This window comes from Bacillus rossius, chromosome 2, assembly GCF_032445375.1.
Source record: "Bacillus rossius redtenbacheri isolate Brsri chromosome 2, Brsri_v3, whole genome shotgun sequence".
Classification (NCBI taxonomy): Eukaryota; Metazoa; Arthropoda; class Insecta; order Phasmatodea; family Bacillidae; genus Bacillus; species Bacillus rossius.
The window spans coordinates 39044900-39059857 of record NC_086331.1 but is presented as its reverse complement, the minus strand read 5'-3'; the positions used below and the strand labels follow the sequence as shown (position 1 = coordinate 39059857).

Genomic DNA, 14958 nt, shown 5'->3' with positions numbered 1-14958 from the left:
TTTTGTTAGGGAATATATGTCCTGAAAGCAACCCTAAAAATTTACAAGCACTACAGCAGCGCGCAAATTTTAATTTCACGCCCATTAGACAATTCTCCACTGGCTGAGAGGACGCCCGATTGCAGCGCCATGACATTTAAATGCATCACTGAAAAGCCGGACGCAGACGTTTAGAGCTAGCCATATGCAGTAAAAACCAGCTGTCTGGTGTGCATCACCCTTTGTGTTATCAAACTCCCATTTTCAGGCAGCCGCTGATTAAGCTGTTAAGGAATTACTATTCGGTGCACGTATGTTGTCAAAGCGACCGTGATAAATGCTAAACTGCATCCGCTACAAATCCTCTCGCCTCTAAAAACACAATGTACATATATGCAAATGTTAAGTAAGTCATGCTGTTACTATTCGTCAAATCTGTAATCGCAGCACTCTAATAACTAAACCGTCAACACTACGCTAATTGCCCAAAGCCAAACATGTAAATCTAATACAACTGACTATTCACTGTGCTGTGCACTAGAATGCTGGTTGTTTATGTGTACTAAATAGTATTAATGTTAGCCAAATAAAAGCGCTAGCAAATCTAATGCCATTGGAATCACAATTCTAACTAATCCTTAATGCTACCGAAGTATCCATGGTACATTTATGTGCTACTCAAATCTTCTCGTTGCTTCATATTATTGGCGCTAATCATGTATATAATCTACACAAATTATTGTACGGCCCACGTATCGTGGCTAATTTTATCTTACCATAACTTAGAGCTTCTAATTTCTATTGCTACCCTAATCATAAAGCTAAATAATCACGATGCTGCACAACCTATCTTGTATACTGTATGGAATCCATTACTTGCATTGTAGCTGCACGTGAAACTACACAATTTAACTTACAGGCCGAGGCCAGCTGCCAATAAATTCACCTCTAATCATACCTTTACACCAAGCTAGGTTAGAACCCGAAGAGTGTTGAAATAGGGAACGAGAAAAAGTTAATTTTATATTATTCAAATATTTAATTAACATTTTAACACCACGAAAATTCATCAAATGAAAACATCCACATTAAGATAAATTTTGTAATATAAGTTCGCCTCAATTAATTGAACATAGTTGGTCCACATTTCTTTTGTAATTGACTCGTTTCTTTATCTTTGAGATACAATCTAAATACAGCGTGGGCACCAATAGGTAGGTATTTTCTCTTCATGATTTATTATTTTCTTCAAAATTTAACTTCTTGTATTATAACAACCATTATAATTTATGTCAATATTATGATCTACCATTGTACTTTCAGCACCAAAACCATCATCTTTGCTGCGAAAATTACCGAATTCCTTTTCATTTTACGAATTTTACCCTTCTTAGACGTGTGTGATTTGTAATCGATCCTATCTTTCTAGCTAATAGTGCCTTTACATTATTTCAGAAGGTCATCTGAATGTTTATGTAAGAGCGCCCAGTGATTTGAACTCTGGGAATCAATTGTACAATTTGAAAGCAACAAAAATGCTTTTTAAGAATTTCTCGAAAAATCTTTCGTTCAGAAAATATTTCATATTTTGTGTTGTTACAACTTTTCAATACCTTAATGTAACAAAAACTGTAATAATTACATATATACTAATGCTACAACAAATCTGAGTATGTCATTTATAAAAAAAGCTTTAGATTTACTGCCTGACCATTCTGACAGCCCCAATGGTAAAAGTTGGCCATCGTGAATGTAGCATCACAACACATAGCGTCACGGCAGGTCGGAGTGACGTCACGTACAATCAGCATTCAGAATTCGGATCAGCACATAGCGTCACGTCCAAGGACCGTCCTTTTGTAGCGTGGCTTTAAAGGTAGCAGTCCAAAATATAGATTAAAATAAAAATGTATAATTTCTAACGTGTGTCTATAAGTATTCGCATAATTTATTTCATTAATTCTTTTAGAGTTAGCCGTACGCAATAGCAATCAGCTGTCTGGTCGCGGTATAAAACTGCCATTTTCAGGCAGTCGCTGTTTCTTTAAAACTGTACAATGTATCCATAAAAAACTAAGACACTCTGTATATATGACTAGAGAACAATATAAATAAATTTACATTGCTATGGAATTATTATGCACTCATCGTCTTTGATTATTAGGATACATCGTCTAATAAGAGTCTATCAGCGAGATCTGTGAACATTTTTAAGACGTTTATTTCGGAAAATCATTTTTCCATCATAATCTTCGCCTGGGAAGCAAACATATAATATTTATTAGTATTTTAACCCTCAAAACTGACTTTCATCATGTTAGCAGTGATCACTTAATTTCTGTCTCCAACTGCAGAGGTGTCCGCAGTGACAATGCTCGCTAATGGGTCGCGCTCATGTTGAACGTCGTAGGTTTGATCCCAAAACCACGGCATGACTCTCGCTTATGAAACTCAGTAGCAGCCCATTATAATATTGACGGTCTCAAACCTATATGTATAAGAACACAACTAAAAATTGAACTTAAAAAAATTCATAGAGATAATTAGGTATTTGTGAAAATTTTTAATTTCATTCTATCCACAAGAAAGTCTCTGTCTTGACGGCAACCCTCAATGAATATCGGATACTTGACCCTCCCCGTGTTTACGCCATTCCATCCCTTTCTGCTGACACTGCTCACAATAGGTTTACTATCGGCGAAAGACCAACGCTTAAATAAATTGTACAATAAAGAAACATTAGGATTAATCATTGGTGATGTAACAAAGCCGGACTAATATTACCGCTATTTTAGTTCAAGAAAATAAATTTATGATTCTATAATTATTTTGTCATCTTTAATGTATAGATAGAGGTTACAATGTGTGAAACAGTTTAAACCGATGTAAAATGAGCGTATCGTAGGGATACAAAAAGATTTGGGCAGGGCAGGAGAGTGTCAAAACGGCCAGATGTACCAATAACTTTGAAATAAGTTGTAAAAATTTTTAAGAGAATCTCAATTACTTTATTTTCTAACTCACACAACAATACGGGAATAACTTAATGTGCTGTCAATATCACATAGAAGCAAGATATAACGTAACGAAATATTTGTTTCCTAGATTAAATTTTCTTCTGTGGGTCAACAGCAAACAAAAATTGCAAAGAAGTTAAATTTAATTTTTTTTTCAGTAAAGGAGCACACTAGTAGAAACTCCACCATTTAAGACATATAAAATATTCAGCCGAATCAGTCTTATATCGCAACATGATGCTCCTTGTTCCGGTGATGCAGCACACCAGACACACGAAAGGCCATGAAGTCAGGAATTGTCAGGAGATGACGAAATGTGACGTAGTTAAAGTCACTTTCTACCTCACCATCAACACGCAAAGCATTGCGGAAATGGTGTCTTATGATTGGTTGGAATTCCCGTCGTCGAACAGTCACTTCATAAAATTCTGTTATTTAACTGTTTCCACCATGCGAATTCTAAGCTTGAGTGGAAATTTAAAATGAGCCACATAGAGAGCCCAACTGCTGTCATTCTGCATGTCCTGAAACTAGAAGTAGCGAGCTGTTTTTAGGGTGGTGGGCCAACAATTCACCATCGAGAGCCACGGAGTTGAGCGCCTTCTTCAATTATATAATACAGACAGTGGTGTACGAGCGCACAAGAACCCAATGTTCTGGGTGACCGCAGACCATCAGCTGGACTAGAAGCGGTGTGGCACCCATGTATGGCCACCCTCTGCAGAGGGCAGTCCCGGAGGTAGACCATACTCAGGTAGAACGTGTTTCCCACTCACCCTAGCGCGATCTGCCTTCACAGCTGAGTCGGTAGGCTCTTCGGACGCACCGGAGTCTGTCATGGGTAGGAACTCGTGCGTGCGGTACGCCAGCTGTGGGTGCTTCTTTTTGCGGGAGATGGCGGGTTCGCATTTGGAATGCACTGCAAACACAAACAGTTCATTTTCACGTGACGTCGACAGCGAGCTCACCAGAGACTAAAAAGACGACACTAGTAAGGAATGCTTAAAAAGGAATTGGCCATGGCATATATAGAAAGGAGTCATCCCACCATTTGCCTGGAGTGACTACCAGAAATAATATAATATATAAATTTAGGATAGCCATAAAAAAAAACATTCTCGTGGCCACCGGAAAATATGTTATTAATTTTTACCCTACCACATATTTAAAAAAAAAATTGTAGTCTTAAAAAAACAACTTATTAGTGGCAGTTGAATTTTACTATCATTAATAAGTCACTTAGTAGACACAATAGAATTATTTTGTCGTCACCAAAAATGGTTCGTTAGGGGTATATAGAAAAATACATTTTGTCATGTACCAGTATTGTAACGTAAACCCTTTTAAATGGAAGTCAAGATGAGGTGCAGAAATAATTCTGCTCTACATAACTAAAAGTTTAAACCAGAAATGAGCTAACAAAATAATGTCCATATGCTGCTTCTAAAATTCTGTGACTGAACAAACAGAGACGGGACTTCTCATTAAACTCTGCATTCGTTTCGAAGATGTGAAAGTAAATGACTTAATCAATTATAGTTCGAACCTTTCGTCGAAATTGACATCAACATTAGATTAATAAGAGGGGTGAGACGGTGAAATGAAGCACCAAATAAATTAATTAGTCGGCGGAGGGTGCTCTACCCTGACAACCGGCTCACGGCAATTCCTTCCACATTTCCCACTTGCAAAATATTCGGGATTGCCCACGCCAATAGTCACACTCAGGTTGCCTTGGTAGGATGTGTGTGTGTATGATTATATTTTGCGATAGGTTACAATTCAAATACTCGTCACTTTGCGGTGATTCTGCTAATGGCTCACAATTTATCTGGAGGGGTTTGGGCCAAAGAGAGACCATCAACCAAAGGAGCATCGAATCACAGACTATATATATATATATATATATATATATATATATATATAGAAGACACCTGTGAATTTCACGTTATTATATGGTGACATGGCCTTTATATTGGTTCACTGGTAATTAAGGACTAGCCTAGGGCTAGCCTCTACAACTCTCTGACTACTCGGAAAAATTCCTCATGTTCATTGGCTGGCTGACATGTGAGATCTCTCAACTGGGTAACAAACAATAATAATGAAAACAATCATTTATTGAACAAAAAGTCACAAATCCTATTAAAGTAGCACGGTATTATGGTATTATAAATAAGGGTCAATATTCGAGTCAGATGTAATATTTTTATGAAAAAACAAAACAAATAATTCGTTGTACAATTTTTCTATATTATCCCCTTACATCTCATTTTTCACACAAGTTGATAGAGTTTTATCCCAATTTAGTACACCATTGTAATAAAACAATACCTGGGAAATTTTTCAACAGCATTTGAACTACCTCAATGCTGTTAGATTTTTTTAAATTAAGTTAATGTTGACTTTTAGCCTATTTGTTTCCGTTTTTCTAACTTTATGAGTTTAGAACTAATTCTTTAGTCGTTCTTTACATCTAACCCTGCCTTACATTGATGAAGGCTGCATGAGGGACCAAACGTAAATAAAAAGATAAAATTAAAATACGCCACAAAAACGTTTTAGGGGTTAAGAGGTCACATTTTGGTAAAACTAAAGTAAAAAAATATTTAAAAAAAATTGAACACTTTGGAACTTTTCTCTCAAAATATATTTTCTAAATTTTTCCACCATCACACCATTCAGTTTATCTAACACTCTACAAATCATCATATATAGATACGTTAGAAATTAACTTTATCAGCCTTTGGCTTCAGAACCTTACTTATCTCAATCGCAAGAAGTTAAACAGGCTATCAAGCGTATTAAACCATGTAAGGCTCCTGGAAACGATGGCATTCAGGGAGAGTAATCCTTAAGAAATTGCCTGAAGAAATTTTGGAATACCTCGCTGAAGTAATAAATGCCAAGTATAAATTATAGTTTTTTCTATCGCAATGGAGAGAAGCGAATGTCATAGTTCTTCATAAATCAGAAGAAGGCACACTGCCACATTAGTGTAGGTAGTTTGGTTCCCCCTGCGCCAGGCTTCTAGGCTAGGAGCCGGAGGATCCGACCAACATATTATATTCTGACATTATGACGGCCATATTGGATTACTTTGACCTTTGTCCTTGACCTTCAAAATTAAACAAAATTTACCAAAAATTTCTTAAAATTTGCCCAGTTATACTGGGAAAAAAAAATCAGCCCCAAAATCTAAAAAAAATTTGAATAATAAAACATATTCTTTATTTCGAGAGAAAAGTTCCTTTTGAGGGAAAATTTCCCGTTTTATTCCTCAATAATTGAAAAATTATAGATTCAAAAACCTCAAAAGACTTCTGCCTTTGAAAGAACCAAAATTCAACAAAGAAGCTTAAATTCCCAGAATACAAGCCGTCCCTAAGCTACCGAGGTCATGCTTGACCTGTGCCGTTTATCATAATATTTGGGCACAAATTTTGAATTTTAACATTAATTTTGAATTTTTAAAGAAGGAAACCAAATAATAAATTTGAATTTTTAATTTTCATTTAATTTTGTTTCCATTACTGTACACTCCTACGTAATCTTGTGCAACCCAGTGCACCTGCGCTTGTTAGCAGGCTTCAATTAGATACTGTTTGTTGACGATTTGTGATCGCAGCATCTCAACCGTGGTTTGTATCATGTTTTCCCCCTGTAACAGTATGACTTTTCGTGCTAGCGAACGCTACCCCAAGCCCATGCTAGCAACTTTCATTTCTCGGAGACAAACATAGGTAAGCCTTTTGTCAGCATGTCCAGGACCAGGTTACAGCCCTCGGCGATGCCTCGGAACGGTCCACACAACGCCTTTCCCAGGCGACTTAGCAAGTTTTAACCCCTCCCCTCATCACTACCTGTGACTTCACAAGAACTTCAACTAGGAGCATCAACCCCTAGTGAACCCAGGCGGGGACATTGTCTCTTCAAGGACATTCGCTTTTGTCAAAAAGAGCCCTCAGCGAAGTCTAGCGGCGGGAAAAATCCCTAACCTCGCTCTGTCCGCTGGTGGCGAGTGCCCTCAGTGCACTCTAGCGGACGTTTCTGTGACCCTCCAGGCAGGTTCTTATTTTGGCCACCAGAGCGCCGTACTCATCCCTCCCATAAGAGACAGCTTTTCACAATCGACTTTGGCAGCAGTCGCACTGCGATTGCGACCTTAGTCCACCTGCGACTCGGGTGAGAGCGCTGCGAGCGTTTTGCTGTCTGCTTCACCCCTTCGGGCATCTTCGGATACCTTCGGGCCATCACCACACCCCTTTCTTTGGATTAGTGCAGTAACTTTCTTTAATTAGGCGCTACGACGCCATTTTTGAACATTCAGCGGGCAGCATCTGGTCAGTAAGGACCACGCGTCGCGATTCGCGAGTGTCAATCTCAGTCGTACTTCAAAGAATCGACACTACATCATGTAGTCGCGAACGGCAAGGCATAGATGCCTTATTTCTCTAATTTGTAATTTTGGCTGCCCGTATTAGTTTTTTTTTATCTAAATTATTTCTTCTTTCCTCGTCATGGCTTCCGCGAATTTCCGCGCCGGGAGTAACCTACTCGACTCCTGGAGCCAGCTAACGTGACTAATCCCCGCTGTTTGGGTAAGTGATCATCATATCTCCCCCCCCCCCTTGCCTTTTGCCTTTCCCTGGGCGTAGTTTTTCCCAGCCTTAGCCGCGTGTTAACCAGTCTAAGCAATTTGGGACTTTGGCTGCAGGCGGGGTCCAAGAATTAAGTAGAAGAATTAGAATGGAACTTCACTGCCAAACTAGCAGTCCGTTATTGGGCTCATACAGTCGGAAGTTTTCTCCCCACTTGGGTCGACATCCATTTTCTACATAAAAACGTTTTCTTCAGGACTTTAATCTACCGAAACCTCCGGCGCCAGGAATACCAGTTTTCAGTACATAAAATTTTAATTAAAGAAATTTCAAAAGCCAACTAAAAACAAAAATTTAATTGTCTTGCCTTTGAGCCTGCGAGCTCACTTAAAACCAGAGTGAAGTTTAAGATAGATGGTTGTTTTACTTTTATATGTATTTTGATGCCCCGGGGCTCCCTCCTGTTTGTAATTAATTATATTTTAATACATGTGTACTTAGAGGTTAAAGATAACAGAAAAGAAAAAGTTAAGCAAATAAATTTAGTAAAAAGGGCAGTTATATAAATCAAACCAACAGCCTTGTTATTTCATCATTATTCATCCCCGATCCAATAGCCTCCTAGAGTTCCTAGTAGGTTATAAGTAAATTCCTTTGTACTACATCTGGGCACCTCTGTGGTAATTGTTTTTGTTGTGTTGTTTTCTGGGCCGACATTTCCAAACCCTTATTTTTAATTATTCATTTTTGAGTGTTTACCTGCAGCCCGGCGTACGTTACAGACCTTGACCATAAACTTAATATTTGACCAAACAATTTTGAAAAAATTCTCTAAAATATAAAAAAATAGTCCTTACTTTAAATGTTTAGTTAATTAATCGATTTCGGTCCTCGGTTCAATTCCCGGCAAGAGTAAATGAAAATTTGAGTGTAATAAAAACCAAAACTATTCCTCCATCTTGAATTAAGACATCACGGTTGCGCATTTCGTTTCGGTCACCATCCCGGATTCTAGAAAAGTTGAACTTTTCGTTTCACCTTCCATCTGGGTTGTGTATGACGTCATCGTTGCAGGTTTCATTACGGCCGCCATCTTGAAAATCCATAATTATTGTACAAAAAAATCAGAAAAAATAAAAATTTCTAAAAATCAATTAATCAAGTTTTAATAAAATTTTAATAAAAGATGCACATACATTCAGTTCGAACATAGTAGGGGACAAAATAAAATAATAGATCCTTCATCCACGGAAGTTACCTACAGACTGACCTCCCACCACTAATGCCAAGGTGTGTATATCGCCGGCTATTATGACGTCACGTCCGCCATCTTGTTTTTATCTGCTGGAAGTTGCGATCTTATTTTCGTCTGCTGGAGGCTGCCATCTTTTTTCATCTGCTACAGTGTGTGGACACCATATTTAATTTTCATCCACTAGAGTGCATTTGACCGACATCTTGGGAATCTTTAATTATTTACCCTATAAATTGAAGAAAAATTCCAAAATTCGTCAAAAAATATTACTTATTAAAATAATGATGGATTCATTTGATATACATCCTTGGTAAGATTCTTGACAAGTCGTAAGAGTAAGTAAAACTTAAAATAAAATGTAATTCTGTTTCCTATTAAACTTCGTGTAGTTTGTTAATCATTTCCTCTATGAAAAAAGTCTCTATACATGATACATGCCAACGAATTAAATATGTTGTCGCGTTTCCTAACAGGGAAGTCTATTTTTAATCAATGGTAGAATACATTTCAACTAGTTCATGTACAATTATATATATAGGCCAAGTGCCTTCAGACCAAGAGACCAGTTCTAATACAATGTCAGACGCATAGACAACACTTATCACAAGACTTTCTTCTTCGTCGATAGCTAATATAACATATTTCAAGCAGTTAAATAAAATTCTTCGAACTGTCAGACCTAAAATATCTATAAAATAAATTACAAGCCATTTGACCAACGTAACATGTTTTACACTAATTAAAGGCAGAGAATCCCAGAAAAAGGTTTTATCAAGTTTAAGAGGATTTGAACCAGCAAATATTCAGAGCTACTACAGATTTGACTACGTACATTTACGAAACGACATACATACAACAAAAAAAGAATACACAATACACCCAATGGACACACAGTAAACAGTTAACAGACTGTACACACAGTACAAACACTGGATACACAATGATGACAGTACACACACTGAACACCCAAAACACACAATGAACAAACAGTACACACAATAAAAAGAACACTTACTGTACACAGAGAACACACACTGGATACACAATGGTAACAGTACACAAACTGAACACCTAGTACACAAAATTAACACACAGTACACACAGTACACACACAGTACACACACAGTACACACACTGAACATCCAGTACACACAATGCACACACAGTACACACACAGGGTATGCAAAGAACACACAATACACACACAGTACACACACAAGACACGCAATGGTCAAACATTACACACACAGGACACACTATGGACATGCAATGCACATACACAGTATAGACACAGGACATGCAGTAACTAAACAATACACACAACACACACATTGGACACACAGTACACACAATGAACTCAAAAAACACACCATACTGTTATGTTGTGAGAGTGTAGGTAAATAAGATTAAATACATAAATACTACCATTGACATTACACACTGCTGTAACAGTGGACATCTTAGTTTCACAAGGACATGAGGAATGAACAGAAACAAGGTGTGATTCCGTCTAAATATAATAACTCTAAATTTAGTTAAATGATGAAACTTATAACAGTTCAATGAGAGACAAATATATAAAAGGTACCAAAAAGCGTTAAAATATAATTTCAATTACATAATTTAAAAAAGCTATAGGATATGTTAAAAATACGAGCCGGCCCTGATTAGATTTTTAAAGCTTTCATTTAATATAAATAAACAAAATCAATTTAAAAAAAAAACAAAGAGGCACAAACAATCCCAATGTAAGCTCTTAAAGTCCAGAACGAAAGTTTTATATAGTTCTTAACCCTTCAAAAGTAGTAATTTAAATGTTATTCCAAAGGTTCATAAATATTGTAGGACCAGAGGTCTGATGCTCGCTGGTGGGAGTCCAGCAGTCAACATGGCGTCAGGGCGCCTGTTTGTTGGAGAGGGAGTGTGCGAAAATGCGGCTAGGTCCGCATCCGGCTCTTGGACCTGTCAGAGAAGGAAGGTAGCTTCAAGAGCCCGAAGCGTACCATGTCCGGATCTGATGATCGCGGAATCGTGGGAGTCGCGGGTGTTTCCATAATTTCAAAAAAAAATTATTAAAAAAAATAACTACTATGCTGTGTACAGACGGACTAAACTACTTAAAGAGTTTATAGGGATAGTATCCCTTGTCTTACTGACAACATTTTTACAGCCCGACAGAAGTCTTGCTGTGCATCTCGCCGATCCACCGATAACCTAATGCAGTCCGTCTGGAATCGCGACGCGAAGTGGCCCCGGAGGGGCCGCGTATCTTAATTAAAAGGAATAAGTCAATTGTGCCGTTTCAGTGCTACTTACAGGCACAAATGTACGAATATAAATTTAATTTTTAATTTTTAAAGAAGGAAACAAAATAACAAATTTGCATTTTTAATTTCATTTAATTTTGTTTCCATTACTGTACACTTTGACCTAATCTTGTGCCACCCAGTGCACCTGCGCTTCTTCGCAGGCTTCAATTAGATACTGTTTGCTAACGATTTGTGATCGCAGCATCTCAACCGCGGTTTGCGTCACGTTTTCTCCCTGAAACAGAATGACTTTTCGTACTAGCGAACGCTACCCCAAGCCCACTGCTAGCAACTTTCATTTCTCGGAGGCTAGCATAGGTAAGGCTTTTGCCAGCATGCCTCTGGACCAAGTTACAGCTCCCGGCGACGCTTCGGGATGGTCCACATGACGCCTCTCCCAGGCGACTTAGCAAGTTTAAACACCCCTCCCCTCATCGCCCCCTGTGGCTTCACGAGAACTTCAACACGGAGCAACGACCTCCCGTGAACCCCCTCAGGGTACATGGTCTCCCCAAGGACATTCGCCCTTGTCAAACAGAGCCCTCAGCGAAGCCTAGCGGCGGGAAAAATCCCTAACCTTGCTATGTGCGCTGGTCGCGAGCGCACCCACTGCACTCCAGCAAACGTTTCTGTGACCCTCCAGGCAGATTCTCATCTTGGCCACCAGAGTGCACTACTCATCCCTCCCATAAGAGACAGCTTGTCATAATCGACCTTGGCAGCAGTCGCAGTGCGATTGCGATCTTAGTTCGTCTGCGACTCGCGTGAGAGCGCGGCGAGTGTTTTGCAGTCTGCTTCGCCCCTTCGGGCATTTCCGGACACCTTCGGGCAATCATCACCCTCCCCCCCTTCTTTGGATGGGGAAAGTTGCTTCCTTTAATTAGGCGCCTCGACGCCATTTTCGCAGATTCGGCGGGCAGCATCTGGTCTGTGCTGACCACGCATCGCGATTCGCGAGAGTCAATCTCTGTTGTTCGTCCAAGACTCAACACCATGTCATGTAGTCGCCAATGTCAAGACATAGAGGCCTCAATCTTCTTATTTTTAAATTTATCTGTCCGTAATAGTTTTTTGTTGATCTAAATGATTTCATTATCTCTCATCATGACTATCGCGAACTTCCGTGCCGGGAGCTGCCTTCTCTACTCCTGGAGCCAGCCTACATGACTTCAACCCGCTGTTTTGGGTAAGTGGTCGTCATACCTCCCCTCCCCCCCCCCTATTTTTGCCTTTCACTGGGCATAGTCTTGCCCAGGCTTAGCCACCTGTTAACCAGTCTAAGTAATTTGGGACTATGGTCGCAAACGGGGTCCAAGTTTAGCTCCAAGTTTAGCTCCAAGTTTAGCTCCAAGTATAGCTGCAAAACTAGCTGCAAGATTATGCGCAAGAATAATGTGCAAAATTAGCTTCAAGACCCCAAATTATAATCAAACTTCACTGTCAAATTTGCAGTAAGTGATTGGGCTCATGCAGTCAAAAGTTTTCTCCCCTCTCCGGTCGAGATACAACTTTCTACCCAAAATGATTCTTTCTGGACTTTAATACACCGAAACCTCCGGTGCCAGGATACAGGATATAATTAAATTTCATTTGAAAAGAAAATTAAAAACAAAATGTAATTTTTTCTTTCTTTTGAGCCAGCGAGCTCACTTAAAACCAGAGTTAGTTCAAGATGTATGATTGTTTACCTTTGTATGTATTTTGTTGCCCCGGGGCTCCCTCCTTTTTGTAATTAATATATTTTAATACATGTGTACTTAAAAGATACAAAAAACCTAAGTAAATTATTTTAGGAAAAGGGCAGATATATAAATCAAACCACCAGTCTTGTTATTTCATTATTGTTCATCCTGGATCCACATAGCCTCCTAGAGTTCCTAGTAGGTTATAAATAAAATTCCTTTGTACAACGTCTGGGCACCTTTGATATTATTGTTGTTGTTTTGTTTTCTGGGCTGACGCTTCCAAGACCTTAATTTTTACTTATTAATTTTTTGAGTTTTTACCTGCAGCCCAGCGTACGTTACACAATCAAAAGGTAAGGGGAGACTTTAGCTTCGGGGCCGAAAGGATCCAAAGTTCTCCGAGTGGGAATCACAAAAACTCTGACTTCGATATCTCGAAGTTGGTAGCACTGGCTGATTTTAGCGCTACCTGTTGAGGGGTGTCCAAAACAAAAAGGGATCGATTCGCCCGAGGCATCTTATACAGTCTTGGGCTAATGGAGGGACAGGAAAGAACTCTGGTGGCTGGAAAAAGACTACAGAGTACCGCTTATGGCGGAAGTCACCAGAGGGCAGTGGCGTAGTGCAAGCATTCGAAACTCCAGGGGAGGTAACTCTCGAAATCGCCGCTAGAGTGTGGGGGCGGTACGTTACGAGCGCTGTGCCTAAACCTTGGCTGGTCGGGGTCATTGTCACCGGTGCTTGCTCTGGCCAGTGTTCCCAGGGAAGCCTGAATGTGGGAGGGGGTGAAAAATTGCCACTCCAGTAGGAACACGGCTCTACTGTGTCTTGGGATGTGCCTAGACATCGTTGAAAATGATGGGGTGATGTGACAAAGATCGCTCACGTAAGGAGGGTTCTCAGGAACGGTATAATCTGATAGTCTGCTCGGGGAAGCACTATTTGACACTGAGAGGAGACGAATATCAGGAGGTGAACGTGCGCTGGAAGCGGGGTTAGACGAGTACACTGCACGATATGCATGGCATCGGCAAAAATCAGTTTAAGTAGTGGGAAAGATATGTGTGACTGGTCTGAGAAAAAATAAATGGAAGTGTACAGAAGGCAGAAAAAGTTTAAATATAACTGACGAAATTATTTTTTTTAAATTAATACATGTCCCAAAAATCCTAATTTGCGGCACATACTCCCCCACTGAATGGCGGAGCCAGTGTAAGCAACCAACACTGAGCACGAAATGTTTGAAACCTGGCATACTTATTCTGTACCAGAATCGACTAAGGTAAACTACTTACAATACCTGGTAATCTTCAAGGTAAAATGGCCATACAAAAAAATTTTAAAAACTAAGTGAAATGATTATTCATTGTTTACATATAACTTTATGAACTAGGTATCATGATTCTCTTATGGAATAAGTTACATCATTCTCTTATGAACTAAGTGTCATGTTTCTCTTATGAACAAAGTGTCATGTTTCTCTTATGAACTAAGTGTCATGTTTCTCTTATGAACTAGGTGTAATGTTTCTCTTATGAACTAAGTGGCGCAACTTAAAAAAAATATCTTACCCTAAAACATTCTTAATACAAAACATCTGAAGTGTAAGCACTCTTACAAACTAGTACCATGGATTTTTATTACTTATAATTAGAACCTAGGATTTTTGTATATTTCAACACTGCATGTTGCAGATGGCATGCCGAAGATTTGTTTAAAACTCCTCGAATAGGAGTAGAGGGCTGCACCTAATTTAAGTTAGAGTGAACCTTCTTTAGGTGAGAAATGTGAGCGCGTGTTATGTACACACCATAACTTGGGTCGGCTAGGGCGACCGTTACTGGGGTTAAAAAGCGCTGGATTTGCCACGGGCCATTCCAACTATAAGCAAGTTAGGCTGATCGCTTCTCGATCGCCATACTTTGTGGGTGTGATCTGCACAACACCATATCACCTACCCTTTATGGATTAGGCGAACTTTTCTTATTATATTTCTGCCTGCTTGCCGCAAGGGATAAGTTCAGGTTAAGCTGAGCTCTTCTCCAGACCACTTTTATGTTGCAAGGGTAATCTGGGAGAAGCTCATGTAGTGACCAGAGATTAGAAAGTGGG

The 14958-nt window shown here is 39.3% G+C and overlaps 1 protein-coding gene across 4 annotated transcripts in view; it reads right to left on the bottom strand.

The window, feature by feature from the left end:
* Positions 1–14958, bottom strand: part of LOC134529251 (uncharacterized) — a 1084551-nt gene that overhangs the window by 672238 nt on the left and 397355 nt on the right. For all 4 annotated transcript variants that reach the window (XM_063363151.1, XM_063363152.1, XM_063363154.1 and 1 more), the window contains one exon: positions 3773–3915. In XM_063363151.1, the coding sequence (XP_063219221.1) occupies positions 3773–3915 (143 nt within the window). The remainder of the gene's footprint in view (positions 1–3772; positions 3916–14958) is intronic.